This window comes from Seriola lalandi, unplaced genomic scaffold (assembly GCF_002814215.2).
Source record: "Seriola lalandi dorsalis isolate HSWRI2012SDOR001 ecotype SW California unplaced genomic scaffold, Sedor1 jcf7180002054954, whole genome shotgun sequence".
Classification (NCBI taxonomy): Eukaryota; Metazoa; Chordata; class Actinopteri; order Carangiformes; family Carangidae; genus Seriola; species Seriola lalandi.
Genome location: NW_019525505.1, coordinates 178,772 through 202,421, shown reverse-complemented (window position 1 = coordinate 202,421; position 23,650 = coordinate 178,772). Strand labels below are relative to the sequence as shown.

Genomic DNA, 23,650 nt, shown 5'->3' with positions numbered 1-23,650 from the left:
GAAACGGCCTCAACGTGAATCCAATAAGACTCCACACATTAGCCAGACAATAATGTGTTCACACAGATTCAGCGCTCGCTGTCCACCCACACCAGACCGAACCACACACACGAGCATTTTTTTAATAAGACAGGCCACAATCCATGCTCCCACTCATACAAATTTGCATTACAGCTTATAAATGTGACTAAATAGGTTATCTTGACCTTTGACTTCCCTACAGTTCACTTCCCCTCCTCTGAATGGTTTCCAAATCCCCCGACTCTGCTGTTTAGGAGCCCTGCTCCTGATCTGCTGAACTCTGAGATGGAGCGCTTTGTATTTGACAGGAAAGGTAATGTAATTTTCCCTCCTTCCAATCTGATACTGAAAAGATGAAAGACATCTTCTGCAACAATGTTATGCAAATGAGAGCGAGTGAAAGAGAGATAGGGGAGGGGGGGGCTACTGGAGAGATGGAGAGCGGTAGAAATAGGAAACAATGTAAATAGAGTAATAAAACTGAATGGTGAGAGAATAAATGAGTGCCTCTCCCACTGCACAGAAGAAAGGAAGTGGAGTGCAGGTTGTCGTTTGGTGAGTATAGTTTAATATGACCGATGGCAGGAGATCTCACACTGAGGCTGCTTCCATTAAAACACATCTGAGGATGGTAGAGAGGGAGGGCTCTGAACAAGGAGAGGATGATGAGAAATGCCAAGAAAAAAAGAAGAGGAAGATGCTGTGTTTTACACGGACCGGAGGAGGGAACAGGACACAGCCTATTCTGATGCCAATTAATTACCCTTACTGATAAACACCACGAACACAGTGATCAGAGCTGCCGGCACCTGCCTCCCTCTGCTGTAGGCCGACAGAGCAGAGCCGGTGACGGAGGAGGAGAGACTGACCGTCTGTGGCTGTTATGAGGATACACAAGGCTATGACATGTGAGAAAGATCTCCAGGTCGTTTCTGTTATATTTAGGGAATCTACTGAAATTATTGGGGTTGGGAAAGAGACCTTAAGAGACCAGAAACCAGTGGGTGATGTCATGGAGGCTGCGTGCATCTTTATTTACAGTCTATGGTTTAGACACTCACATTTATTTGGTTATTAATTGAAGGTGTCTATGCTGTTCTGGATCGTCGCAGTCCACTGCAGTCCTGTATTTGTATAAAATGTATGTATAAAATAGTGGAAACCCTAATTACTTCACAAAAACACTGATAAAACAAAAGCTGAACAAACTTTACCTGAGACTCCACAGACTGTCTCTTCTCTCCGTCTCTCTGTCTACTTTTCTTAATGACACTGTTATGTTAACATTTCTAATATTTTTCATAAGATCAAAAAAAGAATGTATGAAAAATATATATATTATACATATACTGTAAATATATATGTATATGTGTGTGTATATATATAGATATATTTTAATTTTTTTTAGATATATTATTTATGTGCTCAAAATGTTCAAAAGTACTATTGCACAAATAATCTCACAAAGTTCTATAATGGAAACCACAAATTCAATAATTGGCAGCGCTTTTTGTTGCATTAAAACATTCAAATAATAACAACAACACATCTGAGTCTCAGATGAGGACAAGGGACCAGTAGCAGTACTGGGTTTGTCTGCTGCATGCTCACTCTGTAAACAAGGCAATAGTAAATTTGTTATTATCATTATCATTAATATTATTATTATTAATATTTTGTTATTATTATTGTTTATTTATTATTATTATTTTCCGTGCTGTAACATCTTTCAGAGCACACACACCTGTCAGCATGATTCTGTTACAACAGAAACCCTGCAGCTACTGCGCTTGTGGATGAAAGAGTGAAGCTGCAGCCCTGAAAGAAGTTTTAAAAAATACACAATCACTATCACTTACCCGCACTGTGACAGAATGAACCAACACAGACAAAGGGGAGCACAGAGACAATATAGACCCAAGGGTGACTGAACACAGGTGAAGCACATTAGGGCGGGGCAGACAATCACCACACAGAAGCAGGACCAAGACAGGAAGTCAAAACAGAGACACTCAAGGAAACCAACTACAAAATAAAACAGGAAGTGACAAAAGTCCAAACATAAATTCAAACCTTAAATGTCCGCCATGGCAAACCATGACAACCACAGATCCAAGCGTCTCACACGGAGGCTACAACACTGACAGGAGCACCACCCTGAGGATGAGATGTGACGGATCTGTTTTGCCAGTCTGCACGGCGGCTAGTGTGTGTGCTCTGTAACTGCCGGTGTTGACATTATTCCCCGCAGTTGTGTGTGTCCTCTCCGAACAGAAAGGCAAACTCGTCTCATGTAAAAGGAGTCAATCACCTTTTGTTAGCGGGTTTACCTGCGTTTAGAAAACCCTCATACCCACTAATTTTAGTGAAAAAGTGTACTGAAAAATCTCTGAGCAGCACTGTCACTGCCTTGTCTATGTTTTGACTGACACACAAACCCACGTTGCTTGCTGTGCATGAGTGATTATCAGCCACGGTTATAGTGATAATCAAAATTAAACAGTAATACTAACCATCTCGCATGTTTACTGTGATTTAGCATGACACCAGCAACTGTTTCATCTCTAGTTCCATTATAATTATTGGGAAAAAAAAGGATACGTGACACATAAGCTCACTGTAGTTGTGGGTAGGAACTACAAAGCTGGAAAGAGATTCCCTCCCTGGAAAGATAAGGTTCAATCAGTCACTAACATCTACAAAGTTTGACGTCTTCTGTGTTTCTGCAAGCTGACGTGTTGGTCCTACTGGCCACTGGTGGATTCTGACGAGGAAAGTGAAAGCTTCATTTCCGTCCTCTATGTGTAGTGTGATGATAACTGAAACACATACTTTCCATGACCAGAAAAAAGTCAGGAACACCTCAATATATTCTGTCCCGCCATGTTTCACATTTCACATGAATTATTTTCATCATTACATTAAGGTGCTGTTTGACACCTGTTACATTTTTTCTCGGTTCGCCCGAGTGCAGCCACATCTTGAGTACAGTCATCCAGTCAGAGTGTTTGCGTTTTGAGAGAGCTGCTCCTTTAGAGGAGGCTCTCTTGGCTGCTGAGTGCTTGCCTGAGGCAGGTCTGAAGACTTTAAAGCCATCGCAGTCTCCACAGGTCGCTGAGCCCGAGCAGACCGGGTCACAGCAAAGCCAGCTCTCTTCCTACACACAGAACAAGAGTGAGCAATAAGTACCCTCAGAGAGCAGGAACATCACTCTGTGTGTGTGTGTCGCTGGCCGCAGCCTTGATCCTCACTGGGTGGATGCAGCGGTTTTTTTTAGCAGCAGGAAGACACGGCTCATTGTGCACCAACTGAGGAGAGAAGCCGCGCTTCAGAGGGCTTGGAAGGTGTAGACGGTGTTTACGCTCGTGACTCTCACAGGGCGTGGGTTGGGATTGGAAGCCATGGATGTGTTGGATAGGGAAAAAGCTCAAACTCTTTTCTGGGTTCTGCAGACAGGGAGTTAAAGGGGGATAAGAGACCTACTCAGTCGTTGTCTGAATTATGTTAATGATTCTTGTATGTTGCTGGAACAAGGATATGGAAAACCAGTACGCAACAGACCCACAAGCTTTAGCCAGTCCCTGCACAAACAACGTACTGACAGCCCAGCACAGGACACTCACTTCATTATGTTAAACATGGAGTTAACACATTGTTGATGGATATGGGAGAATCAGGTGTGTGCAGCACCAATGGGATGTACTGATCAGTTCTGCCTGGTGTACGTTTCACACAGCAGTAACTCCATCACTATTTGATTCAACTTTCTTTTTGATGACTTGTTGTGTGACCATCAATTGTTGGGCCTTGGTACTCAACTTCATATGTGTGCATCCCGTAGAGGGCTGTTTTTTTCTCAGGGAGCAGGGCTGACCTGGGCTGGAAGCATTGTTGCTCCTTTAAGGGCCGAGAGGAAGAGAGGAGCTGCTGCTCCTGGGCAAGTAAGGGAGAAGAAGAGGGAGAGAGAGAGAGAGACTGAACGACACTCGCTGGTCAGTAAGGTTCCTGGGGGAGGGTCGTTCCCAGGTGTGAAAGCCGAGGAATTGTGGGTGAGTTGTGGTCTCCACTAACTTGAATGTAGTAAGTCCCTATAAATTAAACTAATATGTTTCATATTAAAAGCTTTCTAGGGGCTGAAAAGGGATCATTTCTCCCTTTAAGGTTTTAGGCTTTTAATGTGAAACATCTACAGGAAGTTTGGTGTTTCACTGACAGTAGCCAACGTAAAAGTAGAGACTCTGCACCATTTCCCTCAAACTGATACACTACAGCAGTGCTTGGGTAGAAAGCCTGATGGTCTTCATCGTGATATTTTCTGTATGCAGTGTCCTCTTTGCTTGTTTTTGTCTTTTGAAGAGTAAAATCATTTTCAAAGACCATTCAAGACCAGTTTTAACAACATCCAGATCTGATAATTATTTGTGTTGTTATCAGACTTTCACTGCAACACATGAAGATACCACCAGGAAGGATTCACAGATCACTCCACTCACCATTTTAACACTAATAGACGGTGTTTCATTGTGATGCATTACCTGTGCTGAGCAAGTTTCAAGTGAGTTTATTTTCAAACTATTACAGGAGTACTCAGAAGTTATTACTACATTATTACATCTATACTCAGTGGCCATTACCGAAAATTAACCAAATGGGTTTTATGTGAGTGGAGCCAGGACATCGGGAGTCGCGTACGTTTGACAACAATAATATGAAAATTACAGCACTACTGTCAGCAGCAGAAAGATACAATGAAATTTATGTGTCATGAAATTCTCGAACATCATATCATAGTAAAGACTTTTTCACTGGTTGAATTTTGATTTTAAAGCCAATTAATGAAGTAAATGATGACATTAAATGATGCGGTTAAAAGGACTGGAAATATATGTCTTTCTTGCTGTCAATGATAGACTCTAAACACAGCGGGAGCTTCCCACTTCATAGTGACAACAACAGCAGCATCCTGTACATGACGGACCATTTACAGAGAGCTCGGTGCCTCTGATCTGAGCTTAACATGTTATGCACAGTCATTAGAGCCTGCATAGAGACGTACAACTAGAAATATCCCAAGTCAAAAATGCATTTGCAAAAACTCTTTTTCGTGACAGAGCCTTGAAAGAGGAAAGGAAAGTGAAACAAGACACGCACACGTCCATACACACAGTTGGCAGCTGAAGAGAAAGGCTGTCACTGGGCTGATGGGAAAGTAGCCTGGTTGTACACACTTTTGCACTTCTTACCAAACAACAACAACAACTGTTTATTTTCTTTGCATAATAACATCTCTAAACGTCACTGCTTCTCTGATCTCTGGTCAGATCACCAGCTGGAGTGACACACTGTCTGCAGCCTTTGTACTGATGATGGCACATCATGTACAAGTACATGATAATATCTGATTGTGAACAAACAATTTTTGAGTCAGAATTGTCAGTAACACAAACTCCAACACAAAACTTCCTTTAAAAGCCTGTAAACCTGTGTAAATGAAACACTGGAAAAGTTTTGTTTTTTTTACTTTGAAGACTCCTCCGATGAAAATCAAGTGTTTAACCTTGTTGTTATAATATGATATGATGAGTGAAATAATCATCAACACCATGACTGAGTGTTTCCACCTTGAACTGCAGTGAACCAATGACAAAACAGATTCAGACAGCCAGGGTTTCATACGTCACAAACCTAAGGAACCAATCCTGTCAACTTGTGGGGGCAGGGGGCGGGGTTAAATAAACCTGAAACCTGAAGCATTAGCACAGCCACTAACAGTGTGTCAGCCACTGACAGTTACAAGCTAACAAACAACATAAATAAATAAAAGATGCTAAATGCGCTAACCGTTCTGATGTGTCTGCTAGCCTCTGGGTCTGGTCTCAACAGACTCCTCATCTGAGTCTGGGTCTGACTGAGGCTCAAACACACTCACTTGGCTCAGAGGAGGGTGGTGAACAGAGACGCTTCACTGTCTCCACTACTGCCGCGCACTATGCTAATACTCATGCTCATATAGCATGCTAGGTAGCCCGTTTGGTGATGAGCAAAGCTTTAACACCTTAGCAATACTGACGTTACAGTTGCTAAACCTCCTGCTGTTAGCTAGCAAGTTACCAGCGTTATTACCATCATCAGCTGTAACATGTAAAAACATCAATTCAAACAGGTGAGTGAGCTGTTAAATATTACAGATGTTAGCTTCCTCGAGTTGGATTAGCATTAACCTGACTTGTAATGTTTTTGGCTCAGATGTAGGGATGTAATTAGCATTTTTGCCAAAATCTGACATGTTACATCGTGTATTTTGTACTGAAATTTATTAACATGTATTGTCCCAGTCAAATAAACAAACAAATACATAAGTAGATACGCTACACAAAATATCACCATACGGCGCAGCCACTGGCAGCTACTGTTATAGAGCGACAATGAATCGATTTCTGGTAAATATTGTAAAGTTAGGATGCTGTCCTGTCTGGACCTATAACCTATAAATTATTACATTTTGACGGAGTGTTTCTGTTTTAACTGGCGCAGCTTTTCCAGACTTTACGGCACTGGTCACGTGACATTACTCAGCCAATCACTGCGACTCACCGAGTGAGATACAGGAGAGAAGACAGCAGAGAAATAGGAGGGGGAAGTGGAATGGAAGAGGGAAAGAAAGAGAAAAGGAGATGTTAGAACTGTTTGTTAAGAGATTGTTTATCATAACAATGGCTGAGACAAAAAAAAACACTTTTACTTTTTTTTTTTTCAATAATTTTAATAAATATTATTAGGGTACTGGTGTTGTCCTACTAGTGTAGGAATTGTTATTCATTCCAAGATTTTTTTTTTTATCACTGCTCCGAACACGCACGCACACACACACACACACGCACACACACACACAGTGAATTTCTGTTGGGAGATCAGGCAGGGATGTTGTTCCTAGTCCTTACACTGTGTCAGTCCAAACACCTTGTACAAGTGTGACAGCTGCAGTAGTCGGCTACAACAGTTCTACATTTTCTCTTCAAGATGTTGTCAAGTATGAAAAGGCCCAAAATGAACACTGTAACCTGAGCCAGCAATCACATCCGCACACAGTTAGTAGTACAGTGCTGTTAAAAAAAACATTTTTTAACACACTGCTACCAGCTGATACACAAGTTCAGGTATTGGAAATAGTATTGGTAAGAAAAAAATGGGCTGTGAATTCTTCAATGCTTCATTTGCATGAACTATAAAACAACTTCAGTGCCCGATTTGGAGAGTAATGTGGAAAACTGTTATATCAATGTATAACTAGAATCACCTGCCTCCTCCACTCAGACTAGTTTCAGGTTGCATCCTGTTTATCCAGAGTCATAGAAAAATGTTGTCATAATTGCTGTGAAGTCTTGAGTAGTGGCTAAAAAGTGTTTTGTGAGGTCACACTGACCTTGACCTTTGACCTTTGACCACCAAATTCTAATCAGTTCATCCTTGAGTCCAAAAGAATGTATGTGTCAAATTTGAAGAAGTTCTGTCAAGGTGTTACTGAGATATTGAGATATTGTGTCCACGTGAATGGCACGTATGGACTGACAACCTGAAAACAATATGACTCCAGCTCTGACCGTCGCTGGCACAGAGGAATACAAATCACAGCTTCTTCCCAAATGTCCAGAACCTTACTGAAGTACAGGAGCTCAGGAGTGCCAGACAATAAACTAACCAACCAGAGTCTGCAATAAATCAGCACTGTTCTCCTACTGTTGGACAATAAGTCAGAGAGAATGACCATTATCACTGCCAGGAGGGCTGTAGCCATTGTTAGCGCACACTCTTCCCGCGGCGGCACAGCAAATCTTAAAGCTGTGAGGAGAAACAGACCGATGTGATAAAAACTGATCCCGGCGCTTTGCACTGCAAAGCTGATTGAGGAGGAGAGCACGTTCTTGGCATGGGAGAGGACAGAGGTTAGAGCCAAGGTCAAAGTTTATCTCAAGAAATACCTGCAAGCATCTGAGGCTTACGTGCAAAGAGAAACGAGAAAACACCACGGCCCCTTCTCCTTCTGAGGGAGACGGCTCAGAGATAAAGTCTGGATTTGGTCTAATCTGCCCTGCCTGAAATAGTCCTGTCACGTACAATTAAACCTGTCAAAAAAATCCAATCAATTCTCACACAAGAGCTGTTTTGTTCATCGTCACTGCTGCTAGATTTTATTTTTGTCCCCCCCAGAATTTACCTCCTGAGACTTTCAGCCTGGACCAGGAAGGTTCCAGCTCTGGAAATGAGAAGTTAAGGCAGCTCCATTCACATCAAAAAATGAAGCATTTCCATTAAGAATTACCCACAGCCAGTCTAGCTGCTCAGATAGGTAGCTTTCTATGAACAGTAAAAATAGATCAAAGATACAGAGAATTTTGTTTTTCTGCTCTGCGACGAGCGCTGACACCATTTCAACACAGGAATGAGAGGGGAACACAGAAATAAGAAAGGATGGGAACGCTGTGTGTGTGTGTGTGTGTGTGTGTGTAAGAGAATCAATAGAGAGGAGAGATAAGTGAGAAAAGGGAGAGAAGCGAAATAAAGGAGAGGAAAGTAACAAGTCTATGTGGGGCCAGTGTCACAGCTACTGTGAGCCGTGGGACTGCAGCTCCCTGCTGCCTTGTTGATCAAGGACTTGTTGTGTTGTGGTGAAGTGCTACTTTAAAGAGAAGGGGTTGTAATTAGAGCCCAAGCTATACACCGGCTTGGCCAACATTATCGGCCAGATTTTTTTTTTTATCACAGATCATACGCCACAACCGCCGCTATTCGTCCTCGATAATATCGAACGCCAGAAACTGAGTTCCAAGGATTTTATGTCCAAAATCTGCTCCTGTTTTCTGACCAGACTACCTACTGAAACGCTGACGCCTTCTCCTGACCTCATTAACGCTCCGCACAACCGTCGACCTAAAGAATGGGATTATTATGGTATGTTAGATACTGTTTGTCCGGGGTTGAACTCTCAGGTCCTCTCTAATTCTGAATCAACAAATGTCATGACACACGGTGTAAGAGGACGCGACAAATCCACATGACTGCCACAGAGAGTATGGAGGGTATGAAGGACAGAAAATGACATAGTATGAATGAATAAATACAAAATAAATTTGTAAAAAAAATGTTACATTTATTCATTTATTTGCGCACTTCCACAATATTTTTTTATACATTATGTATTTATTTCCACATTTATTTATTTATACTTTCATTCATTTATTTATTCGCATTTCTACATTATTATTCATTTCTGTGTCCGTATGTTAATTGGATAGGCGGTCCTTCCTCAGTCTCAGCCTGATTGGTTATATTGATCTACTACTACTGCCTTACCGACGACTGGTAAACAGGAGCTTTGTCTTTCCAGTGTTGCCAACTTAGTGACTTTGACTTGAGGGAAAAGAAGCTCATTGATGTGTGTGTCGGCTGCTGTGTGGACTGAATGTGCTGCTCTGCCTCTCAGCTTCAGTCAGCAGAGAGAGGCTCGGGGCAGTACTGCTGACTCTCCTTCATGGGAACTAGTTAAGGTTTGTCTAAAAGAAAAGTCTGTTGCTTGGTGCTTTATGAAATAAAACATCACCAAAGAGTCTGAACGAGAGACATAGTCAGGGTAGTAGAAGATTAACATTATTAAATATAAATAAACAAATGCAGAAATACATAAATAAATAATAATATAATAGTATTTTTCCTTACCAAAATGTATTTATTTTGCATTTATTTATTTATTTATTTCTGCATTCATTTTATATTTTTGTCATTTTCTGTCCCTCATGGTGCATCGGTTTCTTTACTGACTCAGGAGATAAATGAGCAGTGGACCACTGTCTGCTCTCCTCTGTCAGTAGGGGTTAGAGTTGGCTTTAGCACAGTGTCCATCAGGATAAGTGTGTGTGGACCCTGACTGCTAATAACTTGCATTAGCACATCCCTCAGCTGCAGACAGCTCAGATTATCATGGATCAGCCAGCAGTCTCACTGCATTCACATCCCAGCAGCCACTGCTCAGCTCTTCATTAGTCCACAGACAAACAGACTGCAGACACACGACGAGGCTGCCGCTCAGAACCAGGGATGTGAAGCAGAGGACGCACCTGGTCTGCGGCTACAGGTGCCATTCGGTTCCTCTATACACAGTGTTATGTAGCTGAGAGCTGGAGCTCATTGGGGCAAAAGGTCAACAACGTTTCACAGCACATCTGGTTCTTTGATAAAAACGTACAAACGGACAAGCCTGTGGACATAACTTTTCACTTTCCATTTTAACTTCAACTCCCAAGGTGCATTTTGGCAAGAAACACGCATAGTTTAAAATCCTATTACATCACTGAGATTATGGTGGTGCAGCATAAAATAATTCACTTCTGGATTCTGCGGTGCTGGGTTGTGATTCCCAGCTCGGACTGGCTTTCTCTCCATGGCAACAACGACTGAAGGTGATGGTACTGAGGTACTCGGAGCAGTCCAGCAAACTGACTCAACAACTCTGATTTCTCACCAACTACGTTGATGGTGTTCAATATAAACCTACAGGATCATGATTATCTGGGAACAACAACAACAACAATGATAATAATAATAATAATAATAATATGGCTATCATTGAAAGAATAATTTAGAAAAACAGTCTCAGATCCAGTGACTCGCCGAACAAAAACAAGCTGCAAGAATAAGTCCTAATACCTGGAAACTAAACTGAACAAAAATATAAACACCACATTAAAGATCTAAGATTTATTTCTAACAACACAAATATGTTTAAATGAGTGTCAGTGAGCAGGATCATCCCTCTACCTGACAGGTGTGTCATATCCAGATGTTGATTACACGGTATGATAACTGCACAGGTGTGACCTGGGCTTGTCACAATAAAAGGCCACTTTTAAAAGGCCAAATTTGCAGTTTTATTTTGAAAATAGATATTTATTAGGTGTGAACTGTGTGACCTGGGCTACAGATGTGCTTTTTTCTTCTTTTTTTTTTTGAGAGGGAGGGGTCGTGGATCAGAAAACGAGTCAGTATCTGGTGTGAGCAACATCTGCCTCCTGCAGTGACACATCTTTGAACAGAGTTGATCAGGTCGTTGATTGTTGGATGGCTCCTCGTCAGTGGCTGTGTGAAGTTGCAGATCCAGAGAATCCCAGACGTGCTCAGTGCGTGACGTGTCTGGTGACGTGTCTGGTGATGACACAGATCATACAAGAACTGGGATTTTTGAAGCTTCCAGGAATTGTGTGCATGATGCTGCAACATGGCGGCAGATGAATGGCACAACGATGGGCCTCAGGATCTTGTCACAGTAATATCTGTGTGTGTATCTGGGAATAAAAACAGTGTTGCGTTTATATTTTTGTTCAGTATAGTTGTTGTCCTGAAGTCTCCAAGTCCAAGACATTTTCACATTTTATTCTACAACATAAAATACATCAGTAAATACTCCAGTCTTGATTTCTTGAAGCTTTTACATCTGATAAAAAAGGCTAGTGAGTAACAAGTGTCTAAATGAGACTACAGAGGTTGTCAGGGATGTTAAACTTCATCACATTGAACATGAAAACTGATCAACTCACCAGTCCACCTTTACAGCCTCGTTGTGTTTATACAAACTGTCACTAACTCTGTAGAAGAGGTCTGAGCTAAATCAAACTACAAGCTGTAGTTTAATGCTGGTGACGTTGAAGTCATGTGACCGTGGTGTCGTTGGTTTATAGCCTAGCATTAGCTTTTTACTTTTGCTGAATATATTTAGGCTTCAAACATCATGAAGTGATGTTCATTAGTGAAGATGATCCTGCTGAACTGAACCTGTCAGGATCAGAAACTGTTGTTTATTCTCACCAAAAACCCAATGGAAAAATCCCATTGGCTTTTTGTGGAGGGAACCAGGGTGACACTGACTTCAGGGTTGGACTACAAAAATAAATCATCTCTGCAGCACTGTTATATACCGACGTCATATCACCCAAACTCAGCTATTAGTGTAGGTAGGTTCTCATGTTTTCTAAAAGCCAGAATAAAAAATCATATAATTACTTAAAGGTGATTATAAAACAGGTTTAGCTTCTATATTAATACTGTGAAAGTATCAAAGCCTCAGTCCACATAGAAATGCACACAGCCTGTATTCAGAAACTGAGCCTTAAAACCAGCCGTCAGGACTTTGTGATGTCACAACAAAGCAGTCACCGCTTTCAGCCACGCCCCAAGCCCCGCCCACCTGGACCCACCATCATACCTTGCAGGACTTGGTTTCTCTGAGTGTTTACCTGAAATCCTCTTTATTGTTATTGGATCACTTAGAAGTCAATCAGATTGGCTGAAGTCAGTTATAGTCTAGAAATTTTTGCCCTAATAAAAAAGAAAAAGACTGATTGTGTTGCAATGTCACCAACACTGTGCAGATACTTATCACCAGTATGTTCGACACATCAGTCAGTCCGCCTTTAAATCTAAATTGAATCTTCCAACAGCCAGCTGTAATACCTGTTCTCCCAGTACTCACATCACCATTACAGAGCACCTCAAGGACCGTTTGCTGTTATCGCTGCCCTCTTCTATTGAGAAGGTACACCACAGTGCTGCGCATCTGACAGTGTTAGCAAAAACTCCTGATGAGGCACTTCACTGCACTTCCACTCATGTATTCCCACTTGTGAAACCTCTCCTTCTGGACTGATGTGTACATTGTTATGATAACAGGTTGTTTTGTGATAAGCTGCTGAAAACTGCACACGCCTGACTTCTCCTTTCTGTTTACTCCTCCAGCATGTTTCCTCTGCAGTTATTCCCTCCTGCATTCATTCAGCACAGCCGCCTGATCAAGGTCCTGCACTGATTTCCATTATGGTGACGAGTTTAATTACCTTTTCAACCCCTTTTGGATCATTAGCTACAACATGTGGCTAAAAGCAGATATGCCTCATGCCATGTTCATGTCATTATTACACATTACAAAAAACCTTTCCTTAAAATAAAAACTGTTGCTCCTTAAGGTTTCCTTAAAATGTTTACTGAAGTATTTGAGGTTTTCTCCTTTTTCTCCTTATCTTAGTCTTATACTTAAGGAATCACTTTAACTGTTGCACAAAAGACCTTAGCAACCAAAGTAAGCAAAAAAAACTAAAGGTACCTCTGACTCCGTCTTCACTGCAACACGACTGAGTTTACAGTGATAAATGAAGAAACTGAACACATCCCAAGAAGAGTGAGAGAACTCAATGGACACCCTTAACGACGAGGAACTGATTTTACATCACAGATTTGACCGGCAGGTCAGTTTACGATTTCTCCGACCACCTACAGCTGGATCACTCTACTGTCCACGGCTGTGCTTTTCCAGCTCCTCGCCGCCACTCACCGAGTTTAAACGTTACTGTCAAAACAACAGGAGCATGAGTTAACAGCTTCTTTAATGTTGCCGCCTTCCCAAAAGTGATAACAGGTATCACAAGCTAATGCCAGCAAACAAACAGTCTCCATGGAAACAGTAAAATTGCACGTATATTGTAGTCATGTTACATACATCCATCCCAAAGCCTGTCAGTATATATTGATATTATATATGTAATTATAAGGCAGAAATTTAATACAAAAGAACATATAAAAGCATAGATTTCTTATGTATGTTGTTTTAATAAACTAAATATATATTGTTCACAAATATAAAACATACAAAAATTCATTGTATCGATATTTTTAATATATGTACATATACAAATTTTAATGTGAGTATTTCATATATGTTATAAATGGCTCAGGCTCTGACTGTCGCCTGCGTGGAGGAATAAAAATATCGCCGTCAGTGCTCTGCCACATCTGCTACCACACCACGTCATAATCCCTGCATCCACCTCAGCGTCTACCTGTAAATTCACACTCTGTCCCCCCAGGAATGAAGTCATGAAGTCCAACCGTGTCATTCATATGCAACTAGTTTGCAACAGTAAGTTCATTTTGAAGAAGATGTAATCGTGACCAGGGCTGAACAATTAACGGATATATTATCAAAATCTCAATATGTTCAAGTTCAATATCCAAATCACAGGAACTGCGATCTGGAAAAAGACCAGAAATAAAGCATTGTGGTGCTACAGAGACACCCCGGCTACAAATCATATTCTCCAGATGTAAAGGAATGTGTGTTTGGTACAACACATTGAAAATTAAATGAAAAATGACTCATTTCACAGTATCTGCAAAGATAATCGCAATATGATTTTTTTTGCATTTCGTTCAGCCCTAATTCTGACCAAATAAAGTTTTCTATTATCACAATGAGGAAATATTCATTTATGTATTTGGCAAGTCACAAATAAGTTGATACTGTTCAGTTACACAGACTTTTTTGTGTCTGACTGCATGTAAAGTGTTTGCTGTGCTGCTCCTCAGGCTCTGTGGACCTGAGCTCCGGATCCTCTCTCCTCATGATATTGGTTGAGGAACTGAGGACCTGCAGCCAATCAGTGCAGCCTATTAGTTCACCTGGAGTATAAAAGGCCTGAGGAGCTTCACTTCAGCCTCTCTCTCTGCCACATGCTGGTGCCTGCCTGTATGTATGTGTGTTAACAGCTGTATTTGTCAGTGCGCTCTCTGTGGCTCTGTGACAAACAGCTAAAGGCCAGCCACAGACAGGAGTCTGAGCTAATGATGGTGAATACAACAACTCCCATGATCCTACGCTGTTTCACCTCATCAAACAACGTCTGTTGTTGACCCCCAGAGGCAGAAGTTGCAGACTGTGCATTTAATTAGGATCTTGGTAGATTTTGAACAGAGCCCAGCTAGCTGTTTACACCTGCTTGCAGTATTTATGCTAAGCTAGGCTAACCACATACTCCTGTTAGTTTTTCCAAAATGCAGGACTATTGCTACAGATCTTTCTGTAGCATCTTTGCACATCACAGAAAAATAATCAGGTGTAGAACACATGCTTACGACATTATGCCCTGCACAAAAAAAAAAAGATTTAGCTTTAATCAAAAACATCTGAATCTCTCTATGCTGCTTTAAAACCCCGCTTTTACCACGACAGCACTGCCTTTGATATCATGCTCATGTAAGTATGCGATGGTCATACAAGTGTCTGATGGCAGTAAATATCGCTGATGATGGCGGTCACGTAATTGCAGCTTGCTTCAGTCTTTCGGGGATAATAAGCCTACTTGATACAGATGAGCTGTAATCAACAGCAGAATGAGCAGAATGAAGACAGACAAGTGGCTAACATGGGAAAAATCATTTGTTAAGCAACAATACAACATGATGAGCCAGCTCTATTCAAGCTAATGGGGGGATTGGAGACCCTCCCAGCATGTACCGGTCACCTCACCGTTGGAGACAAACACTCACATCCATACAATACAAACCTCCACTGTCTGTTGAACTAGTCCCATTTCACGTATCTCTGTGCAGCTGCTTTCTCTCCCGGGTCATTGACAATTTCCATCTTTTGTAGTGATTACTACAAACATCTGAACCATGGCAGGGCACGCATGCTCTCCACAAACATGAACTCTGCCCTTTTGAATGACTGAGACAATGTCCACCACGCCCCCACAAGGTAACACCATCATTCACCTCCCACCTATCAAAACCCTGCCTGTTATAAAACTGATGTAGCCATCCATCCATCCATCCATCCATCCATCCATCCATCCATCCATCAACTTTCTTCTGCTTATCCGGGGTTGGGTTCTGGTGGCAGCAGGTCAAGCCAAGTAGTGCAGACGTCCCTCTCTCCAGCAATGTTTTCCAGCTCCTCCTGGGGGCTCCCGAGGCGATCCCAGACCAGATGAGATATATAATCTCTCCACTGTGTTCTGGGTCTTCCCCAAGGCCTCCCCCCCCAGTTAGACGTGTCTGGTAGACCTCTAATGGAAGGCGCCCAGGAGGATCCGAACCTGATGCCTGAACCAGCTCACCTGGCTCCTTTTGACATGAAGGAGCAGCAGCTCTACTCTGAGGTTCCTCTGTATGTCAGAGTTCCTCACCCTATCTCTGACACTGAGCCCAGAAACCCTGCAAAGGAAACTCATTTCAGCCTCTTGTATCCACGATCTCATTCTTTCTGTCACTACCCAGAGTTCATGACCATCAGTGAGGTTTGAACTAAGATCAACAGGTAAATCTCACTCTTCACGACTACAGTCAGGTACAACTGCTGACGCTGCACTGATCCATCTGTCGATCTCCCGCTCCATCCTACTCTTACTTGTGAACAAGACCCTGAGATACTTAAACTCCATCCCAAGCCAAAGAGAGCAATCTACTGTTTCCTGGCAGGGAACCGTGGCCTCAGACTTGGAGGAGCTGACCATCATCCCAACCGCTTCAAACTTGGCTGCGAACCTTGACTAGATCGGTTATCTTGCATGGACACAACAGATTGCTCTAAACCAAGGGGCCCGGCTGGCCAAACAAATCTAATTCTTTGACTCAGTCAGTCAGTCAGTCCTCTGCCTGGACTGTACACATACAATAAGAAAAGTCATGGCAGAGTAGAGGAGAGGTCATCAGAAGGAGCAGGGCTTTGAGATCCGGGGAAGTGTGTTCAAGTGAGTGCCTTGGTTCTGTTTGTCCAACAGTGAAGTTGGGTTCCTGTTTCTCTTGAATCCATCTTGATGGAGAATCCTTTCTTCTACATTGAGACTGGAGGAAAGTTGTTGTGTTATCCAAAAGTACAAAAGGCAGAAGATTTCACCCGGAACTCCCAAAACAAGTCAACAAGTCAAATATGACCTCTGTCAGCTGCTGTTTTTTTCACACAGGACCAGACTAGGTAAAGGTTTGCCTTTAATGGACGTTATGCTCTTTTGGCAGAGGTTCCCTGAAACAAGTGTTAGCTAATACACACACGTGTACACACACACACATCTGGAGCAATCGGGACACACTCCTCTCGAACAATGGGCACACACACACTAGACACAGTGGGAACACACACACTTGGAACAGTGGGCGCACACACACCTGGAGCAGTGGGCAGCCGCATCACATTGCATGGAGAGAACCTGGGCAGGTTGGGGGCCTTGCTCGAGGGAACTTCAGCCGTTGAAGTTGAGGGAGGGTAAAGTGCTATTCACTCACTCCAGACAGAATCTGCTCTTCGGTGAAAGCAGTTGTTGGTATGGTGGATGAGTACTGCTGTATGGTGTTTGATTTCTATTGCAGAGACCATTCTAGAGACCCTCCCATCACCACACAATGCCAGGTTTGATCCCAGCAAGAGCCGTGTGTCCTCAGGCAAGAAACCGACACCCCCTACCTGCCCTCTCATAAGTCTCTGTCTGGGGCAGCAGCTGCTAAATGTCTCCACTGGAAATGGAAATGAGAGCCAAATGTATGCAAACTAAAAATGTTCCACCACATACATACATACATATATACAGTTACACACACACACAGTTTATTGGTTGGCATCAAACTGTATTGGACGGAGAGCTAGAAGCTGCCACTGCAAGTTCAAGCAGCTGCTATTTGTCACTTTAAAGAGTGACATAACAAACCAGTTCAGCTTCAACAAAAACTCCTACAAACATTCGAGAAGACCAGGTCTAAACCTGCTGTATGTCTGGACCTACGGTTAAATTGATTTTATAACTGTGATGTCGTCTGACAAAATAATCAAACACATAAATGAAAGACAAAGACTGAGCTGTGATTTCAGCTGGATTTACTGTAACATGATCACTCACAGAGAAAGTTAGAAGAGACACAATATCTTTCTTATTTCAAAGTTATTTTTTCAGGCTTTTGCCTTTATTACAGTCATAGTGAGAGAGAGAGAGAGAGAGAGAGAGAGAGAGACAGAGAGAGAGAGAGAGAGAGAGAGAGATAAGCAGCTGGAACACAGGCTAAGACCAAATGGCAGACGCTCCACCAGGTGAACACCGGGGCCCGAGACAGACAATCTTTCTTATTTAGTCTCTCACACAGAGACTTTTATTAGAGGCAGGTCATGTCTAACTCCCTCTGTTTGAGATGTAGAGTTGGTCATAGTCGTTAGTATGAAGCCTCGTTACAGATGACTTCTCTCTCTCCTTCCCTCTGCTCTCTCTGCTCGGTGTTTAGTTATTCCTCTGCCTCCTTCAGTAATAGTGATACATGTAATGAAAGTAGCTTATTTGCTGTAATGGAGGCGTGGCTCAGTGTATTGGAAGCGCTTCTCCTCTTCCCTGCAGTTCCTGAGCAGCTGGGAAACCAGAGCAGCTCAGAGGACTGAGGTCAGACTCCACTGACCAGTGGTTGAAATATCATCAGACAGTGACATCACAATTATAGGGCTGGCCCTGCTGTTGCGGTCCAGCCAAAAATTTATTCTAACCAAAGTAAATTTGCACACTTACACTGTGAAATACCAGTACTGGTGTGTCTGCAGCCCCTTTCACACAGAGATCCTCCTATATTGCCATGAGGAACAACCCTTGTTTGTTTCTTTACATTGAACCAAACAAAGCCGCCATATTGCTGCCTCCCTGTGTAATTTTAGATCGCATGCCGGCGTTCAGGAATCAGAGGCGTGATGTGTGACACAATAACGTGACGCTGACTGTCCCTCGATCCAGCTCAATACAAACAGATTAATCACATGCACGTTATACATACATGTATTCATTCTGGCAATTCAAAATTTAATTAATTACATGCTTTGAGATTAATTAATCTAAATTCAGGCTCCATCACTGCATCTGTCCCTGCATAGTTTATGCATCATGCTGTTGTTTCATGTTTAAAGATTTCAGTTGAGTCCACAAACTTATTGTAGTTTCTCCACAAATGTCGAGCAGCCAGGTAAACTGTGTGAGGTGTTTGTCGTTTTCACATCACCTGCTGGTTCCTGGTCTTAACTGTCCTCGTCACACATTTGGGACTGTGGTGGTAGAGGAGCGTCTGAACGAGCTTTTATTTTGTGAAGCGATTGTTTCATTTCAATTGTGTTAAGGGGCATCATCGAGTGCGATTAATGTGTTAATTTTCTATAATGAATTAAGACTTTAAAAACCCCTGAGTTTGTCCAGTTTGAAGAGAAAGTTCAACAACCACAACTTTTTCTCTGTCCAACTTAAAAAAATTCTCCTCACAGATGATCTACTATCAATTCCTAAAACTGATGCTACTAATGACCTAAAATCAGTGAGTGCTAATGTGTCCTACTAGCTTTTTAACAACACAAAACACAACAACAAAAAAATCCACAATAAAATACAACCAGCTTATTCAACCAGTAAGTTCCAGGAAATACAGAAGCAGAGGAACTAAAGTCAGGGGCGAAGTCAAACCCTGAAAGTGACTTTCACAGTCCTGTCTATAACAGAAGAAAAACAGAGTGGAAGTGAGTGACAAGCGAGCTGTTACGCAGCGTGTGTAGACGGCAACACTGATTAAAATAGGAGCGTATCTGTTCCATCAGATGGGTGTGAGCTGGAGGACTGGAAACGCTTCGCTGTGATGTGTGAATGGATGTGAAGGAGACACGCAGACACGGAAAACTCTCTGAAAAACTCCACAGTGTTTTGATGGATATTTATTTCTGCTTTAGAACAGCAACCTTCACCGGCTAGCTGTCTCCATCTTCACTCCTCTCTTTCACACTTGTGGTGTCACTCCATTTTCACACTCTTCAGAGAAGTCAGGAGGCTGACAACATAACTTTGTCTTTACAGCTAATAATCATGACAAAGAAATGTCCATCCTTTCTGGACAAAGTATTTGAACCTCAAAGCTGCAGTTGAGGTTTGTGCTTGACCAATAATAATAATAATAATAAGAGATGTCCAGCACTGCGATCTCTCCGCAACAGTTCCTGGGTCATCTGATACCCTTTTTTCACCAACATTATCAGGTATAAGCAGATTTTTTAAACACAGGTAAATCCGCTAATAAAAGCCGATTGAGCCCTTTTCCACTGCCGGTCGAGTTTGTCTTTCTGCTTGGACTGAGGACGCACACAACTACAAAGAGTGATGTCATCACATGCACTTACAGAGCACACACACAGAGTGAGCTGCTAGCCGCTGTGCAAACTGGTAAAACAGATCTGGAGGCCATGAACTGTGGTGGAATAACAAAATGAAGGTAAGGTACCTCACTTCCTGAAAATGTTTTTACACTTAACGTGTAAAAAAAATCTGCTGAAAATTAAGATGGTTTTTGCTTTTGATGTAGTTTGGTATTTCTGAGGATGATAAGTTCATAAGCAGAATTAATGAAATATAAACAACACACTGCTTTAACTGAGGAAGCTGCCAATCAAAAAGCATTCCCCTAATCATACTGTGTATTGACTGGGAATTAACACTGGCAGCCGGTTTCACAAAGATGCTTTAGCCTGGTCTGTGGTGTTGGTTCAGTCATAGATCAGTCTAATGTTAGTCAGACTGTTTCACAAAAATAAAGACTGACTCATTTTTGGCCAAAAACGTCTTAGACACCTTATCCCCAGACCAACTCAGGTCTAAGACCAATGTTACCATGGTAACGACCAATGGCACTTGTGCTGACTAGTAACATTCAACACCATAAAAAAAGGAAAACATGGCTCATAATTTGTAGTTTGCTAACATTGTTATGAGAAAGTTTTAGAGACCACAGAGATTTTTTTTTTTCCTAATCAGATTTTTTTTTTTTTTTATTATTATTGTTTCGCTCTTCACTGAATTTTCAAAGTAAAATGTCCTTGTAGCTGGCGAAGTCTCCCCAAAGACAAACATTTTCTGCTGGGGTAAGCAGAGCTGGATGTGGTTCCTTGGTCGCCTGTTTTTTTTTTTTTTGATCTTGAAATAAGTCTTAATTTACCCAGAATTCATTGTACCACAGTCCGGATTAATATAGACAAGAGCTAAACGGATTTGTCCAACAGATGAATTAAGACTCAGTCTATCTGAATTCTGACTGTTCTATCTAAGACACAGTCAAGTCTTTGTGAAACCAGTGAAGTGGAATATGTTGTGATCAACATCAGCCTGTAAGTGCTTATCTCTAACAGTGAATCATTAGGCTCCCCTAGAGGTCACACTTTAGCTGACTGGTTGATTATCACTGCCAAGTTGTGCTCTGCCACACTGACCAAGAGATGGCTTGGCAGTCATTGCTTCACCTCATCATCCACACAGCTGCACACCTCCAGCCTCTGTGTGCTGATGACAGAGGGAGATAAATGGACCACACTGCATCGCCATGAAGAGAGCAACACCACTTTGAAGTCTCAGGATCACACACACACACACACACACACACACACACACACTGATGTAGAGGCTGCCGCGCGTGCGTGAAAGCGCATCGGAGTTCGCGTGCGCAGGTGATGAGAGCGCACGTGCAAGCGCAAAATGATGCCCACGAGCGACTGCTACAAGGATAGGGGCTCCCTTGCGAGGGACCGTGTGATGTGAAAATGAACACAACCCGCCTTAACAGCATTATGTTAGTGTGAGAACATGGCAGCCCGGCGCTGCCCTGTGATTAGCAATCAGTGCAGCAACATTAAAGCCAAACTCACTGTCTGGTGTCAGCTGTGAATTAGTGACGCCCACATGTGTGCAGATGTGGTTTTGAAGCCCGTTTGTTGCCACAGCGCCGCTGTCATTTAAACTACGGCGTTCACGCCAAAGTTCAACATGTCACATATGAACCACATTGTGTATTAGAGTCGTACTCACACATACTAGATGCCAGCTGTGTTGGCGGGTTCCCACAGACGGTAGGGCAGAGAGTGAAGCGCCAGTGTCTGCAGCACAGTGGAAAAGTGAGAGCTCATCACACGGCAGCTCCGCGGGCCACAGTAGATCCTGTCCGCTCACTGACGGTTGTAGAGCCGTCTCCAAAAGCACGGCACTGTGTGTTCACACACACACACACACACACACACACACGCACAAATACGCACACGCGCGCGCGCACACACACAAACACACACACACACACACACACACACACACCTGACACACACACTAACAGCGTTTCACGTTGTAGCTCCCTCCCTCTTTCACCCACTCCCTTGCTCTCTGGTGACGTCACTGAGAGATGCAGCCTGAGATGCTGCATTCACTTCCTGTGGGAAAAGACTGTAGATCGGACCTCAAAGTTATTTTAACCCGAAGCAACAGAACAAAAGCTGTGGTTGATCTCGGTCACGAGATGCTAATTATAACAAGGCGGCTAGCAGTGATACGTCCGTCGTTTTTAATCATTAACAACCAAGAATGAGGCAAAATGACTGCATTAATTCAGGGGCTGGTTTCACGAATGCAGACTTTGACTGTGTCTTAGATAGAATAGTCAGACTTCAGATAGACTGAATCTAAATTCATCTGTTGCACAAAGCATTTTAGTTATTGACTATATTAAACCAGTCTTTGGTATAACCGCTCAGCTTCGTTTATCCCAGCAGGAAATGTTTGTCTTTAGGAACAATTCAACAGTTAGAGGGACATTTTACTTGAAGAGTGAAACAATAAAAAGAAATTAGATTGATTATAAATTGAATATTTGATTTGGAAAAAAAAAACTATGGTCTCTAAAAACTTGTTTCCCTTCTTTTTGCTCTCTCATTGTTAGCAAACCACACATATGAGCCATGTTTTCCTATTGTTGGGTGCTACTGGTCAGCACAGGTGTCACTGACTACCATATACCATGGTAACATTGTTCGAAGACCTGAGTTAGCCTGGGGGTAAATTGGCTAATATTTTTTGGCTTAAAATTAGTCAGTCTTTATTTTGAGCAACATTAAGAGAGGACCAACACTAAGACTTATCTGAAATATGTCTGTGAAACAAGCCCCAGGAAATATAAAACTTAAAACTTAAATAAGGTAAACAAATACGCTGTTTGAAGTTGAACACAAAATAAATCCGGCCTACACTTGGGCCAGATGCTTGTTTTCTTCTGGCCCAGGATACACCACTTTCCACAGCCCAAATCCAGCCCATATACGGCATGATTGTAGATGCCGGAATCATTCTGGCGCACACAGAGGAAATCTTCCAGCTATCAGCCAATAGAGGATAACAGTTGGAATCTGCCCAGATGTGGAAGTGTATGTGCCAGACTTGGGCTGAGGACCCAGGGACATGTTGGGTGAGAAGTTTCATTGTGCTAACTGGGAGACGTTTATGGTTATAAACCATTAAACAGACAGACTGGACTGATGATCTCCACTGTTTATCACACACAAAGGAAAATCAATGATAATAATAAAATAATAATAATAATTAGAAAATTCCAGGGAAATTTGTGCCACGGGGGCTACTGCCGAGATAGGGTTAGGGTAAAAAATCTTCTCTGTGTCACTGTAGCGATGACATCACGCAGCCCTTGGCTGTCAGAGGTCAGGTCAGTGGCTGCCGTTGCCATGGCAATGTGAAAATCTGCCCAGAATTTGGTTTCTATATGGCTTCAAACAATTGCAAATTATGAGAAAACCGTTACTTCTTTACAAAACCCAAAACACCGTGAGAGACACTGAAGCCGGAAATTTCTTACAGTCTCTATTTTATTCAGATATTCCTTAAAATGAGTGAGTAAGCTCAGTGCGAAGACAGAGTGAGATTCTTTTGAAAAAAAAAAAGACGATTACATTAGGTGTCAATGAGAGTGAGACAGGTATTGCTGC

The 23,650-nt window shown here is 42.3% G+C and overlaps 1 protein-coding gene across 1 annotated transcript in view; it reads right to left on the bottom strand.

The window, feature by feature from the left end:
* LOC111645619 (gamma-aminobutyric acid type B receptor subunit 1-like) overlaps positions 1–21,967 on the bottom strand; it is a 57,713-nt gene extending 35,746 nt beyond the window's left edge. The window contains exon 1 of the mRNA XM_023394875.2: positions 21,696–21,967. Coding sequence (XP_023250643.1) covers positions 21,696–21,699 — 4 coding nt within the window. The 5' untranslated portion in view covers positions 21,700–21,967. The remainder of the gene's footprint in view (positions 1–21,695) is intronic.
* Between the last annotated feature and the right edge of the window lie 1,683 nt (positions 21,968–23,650).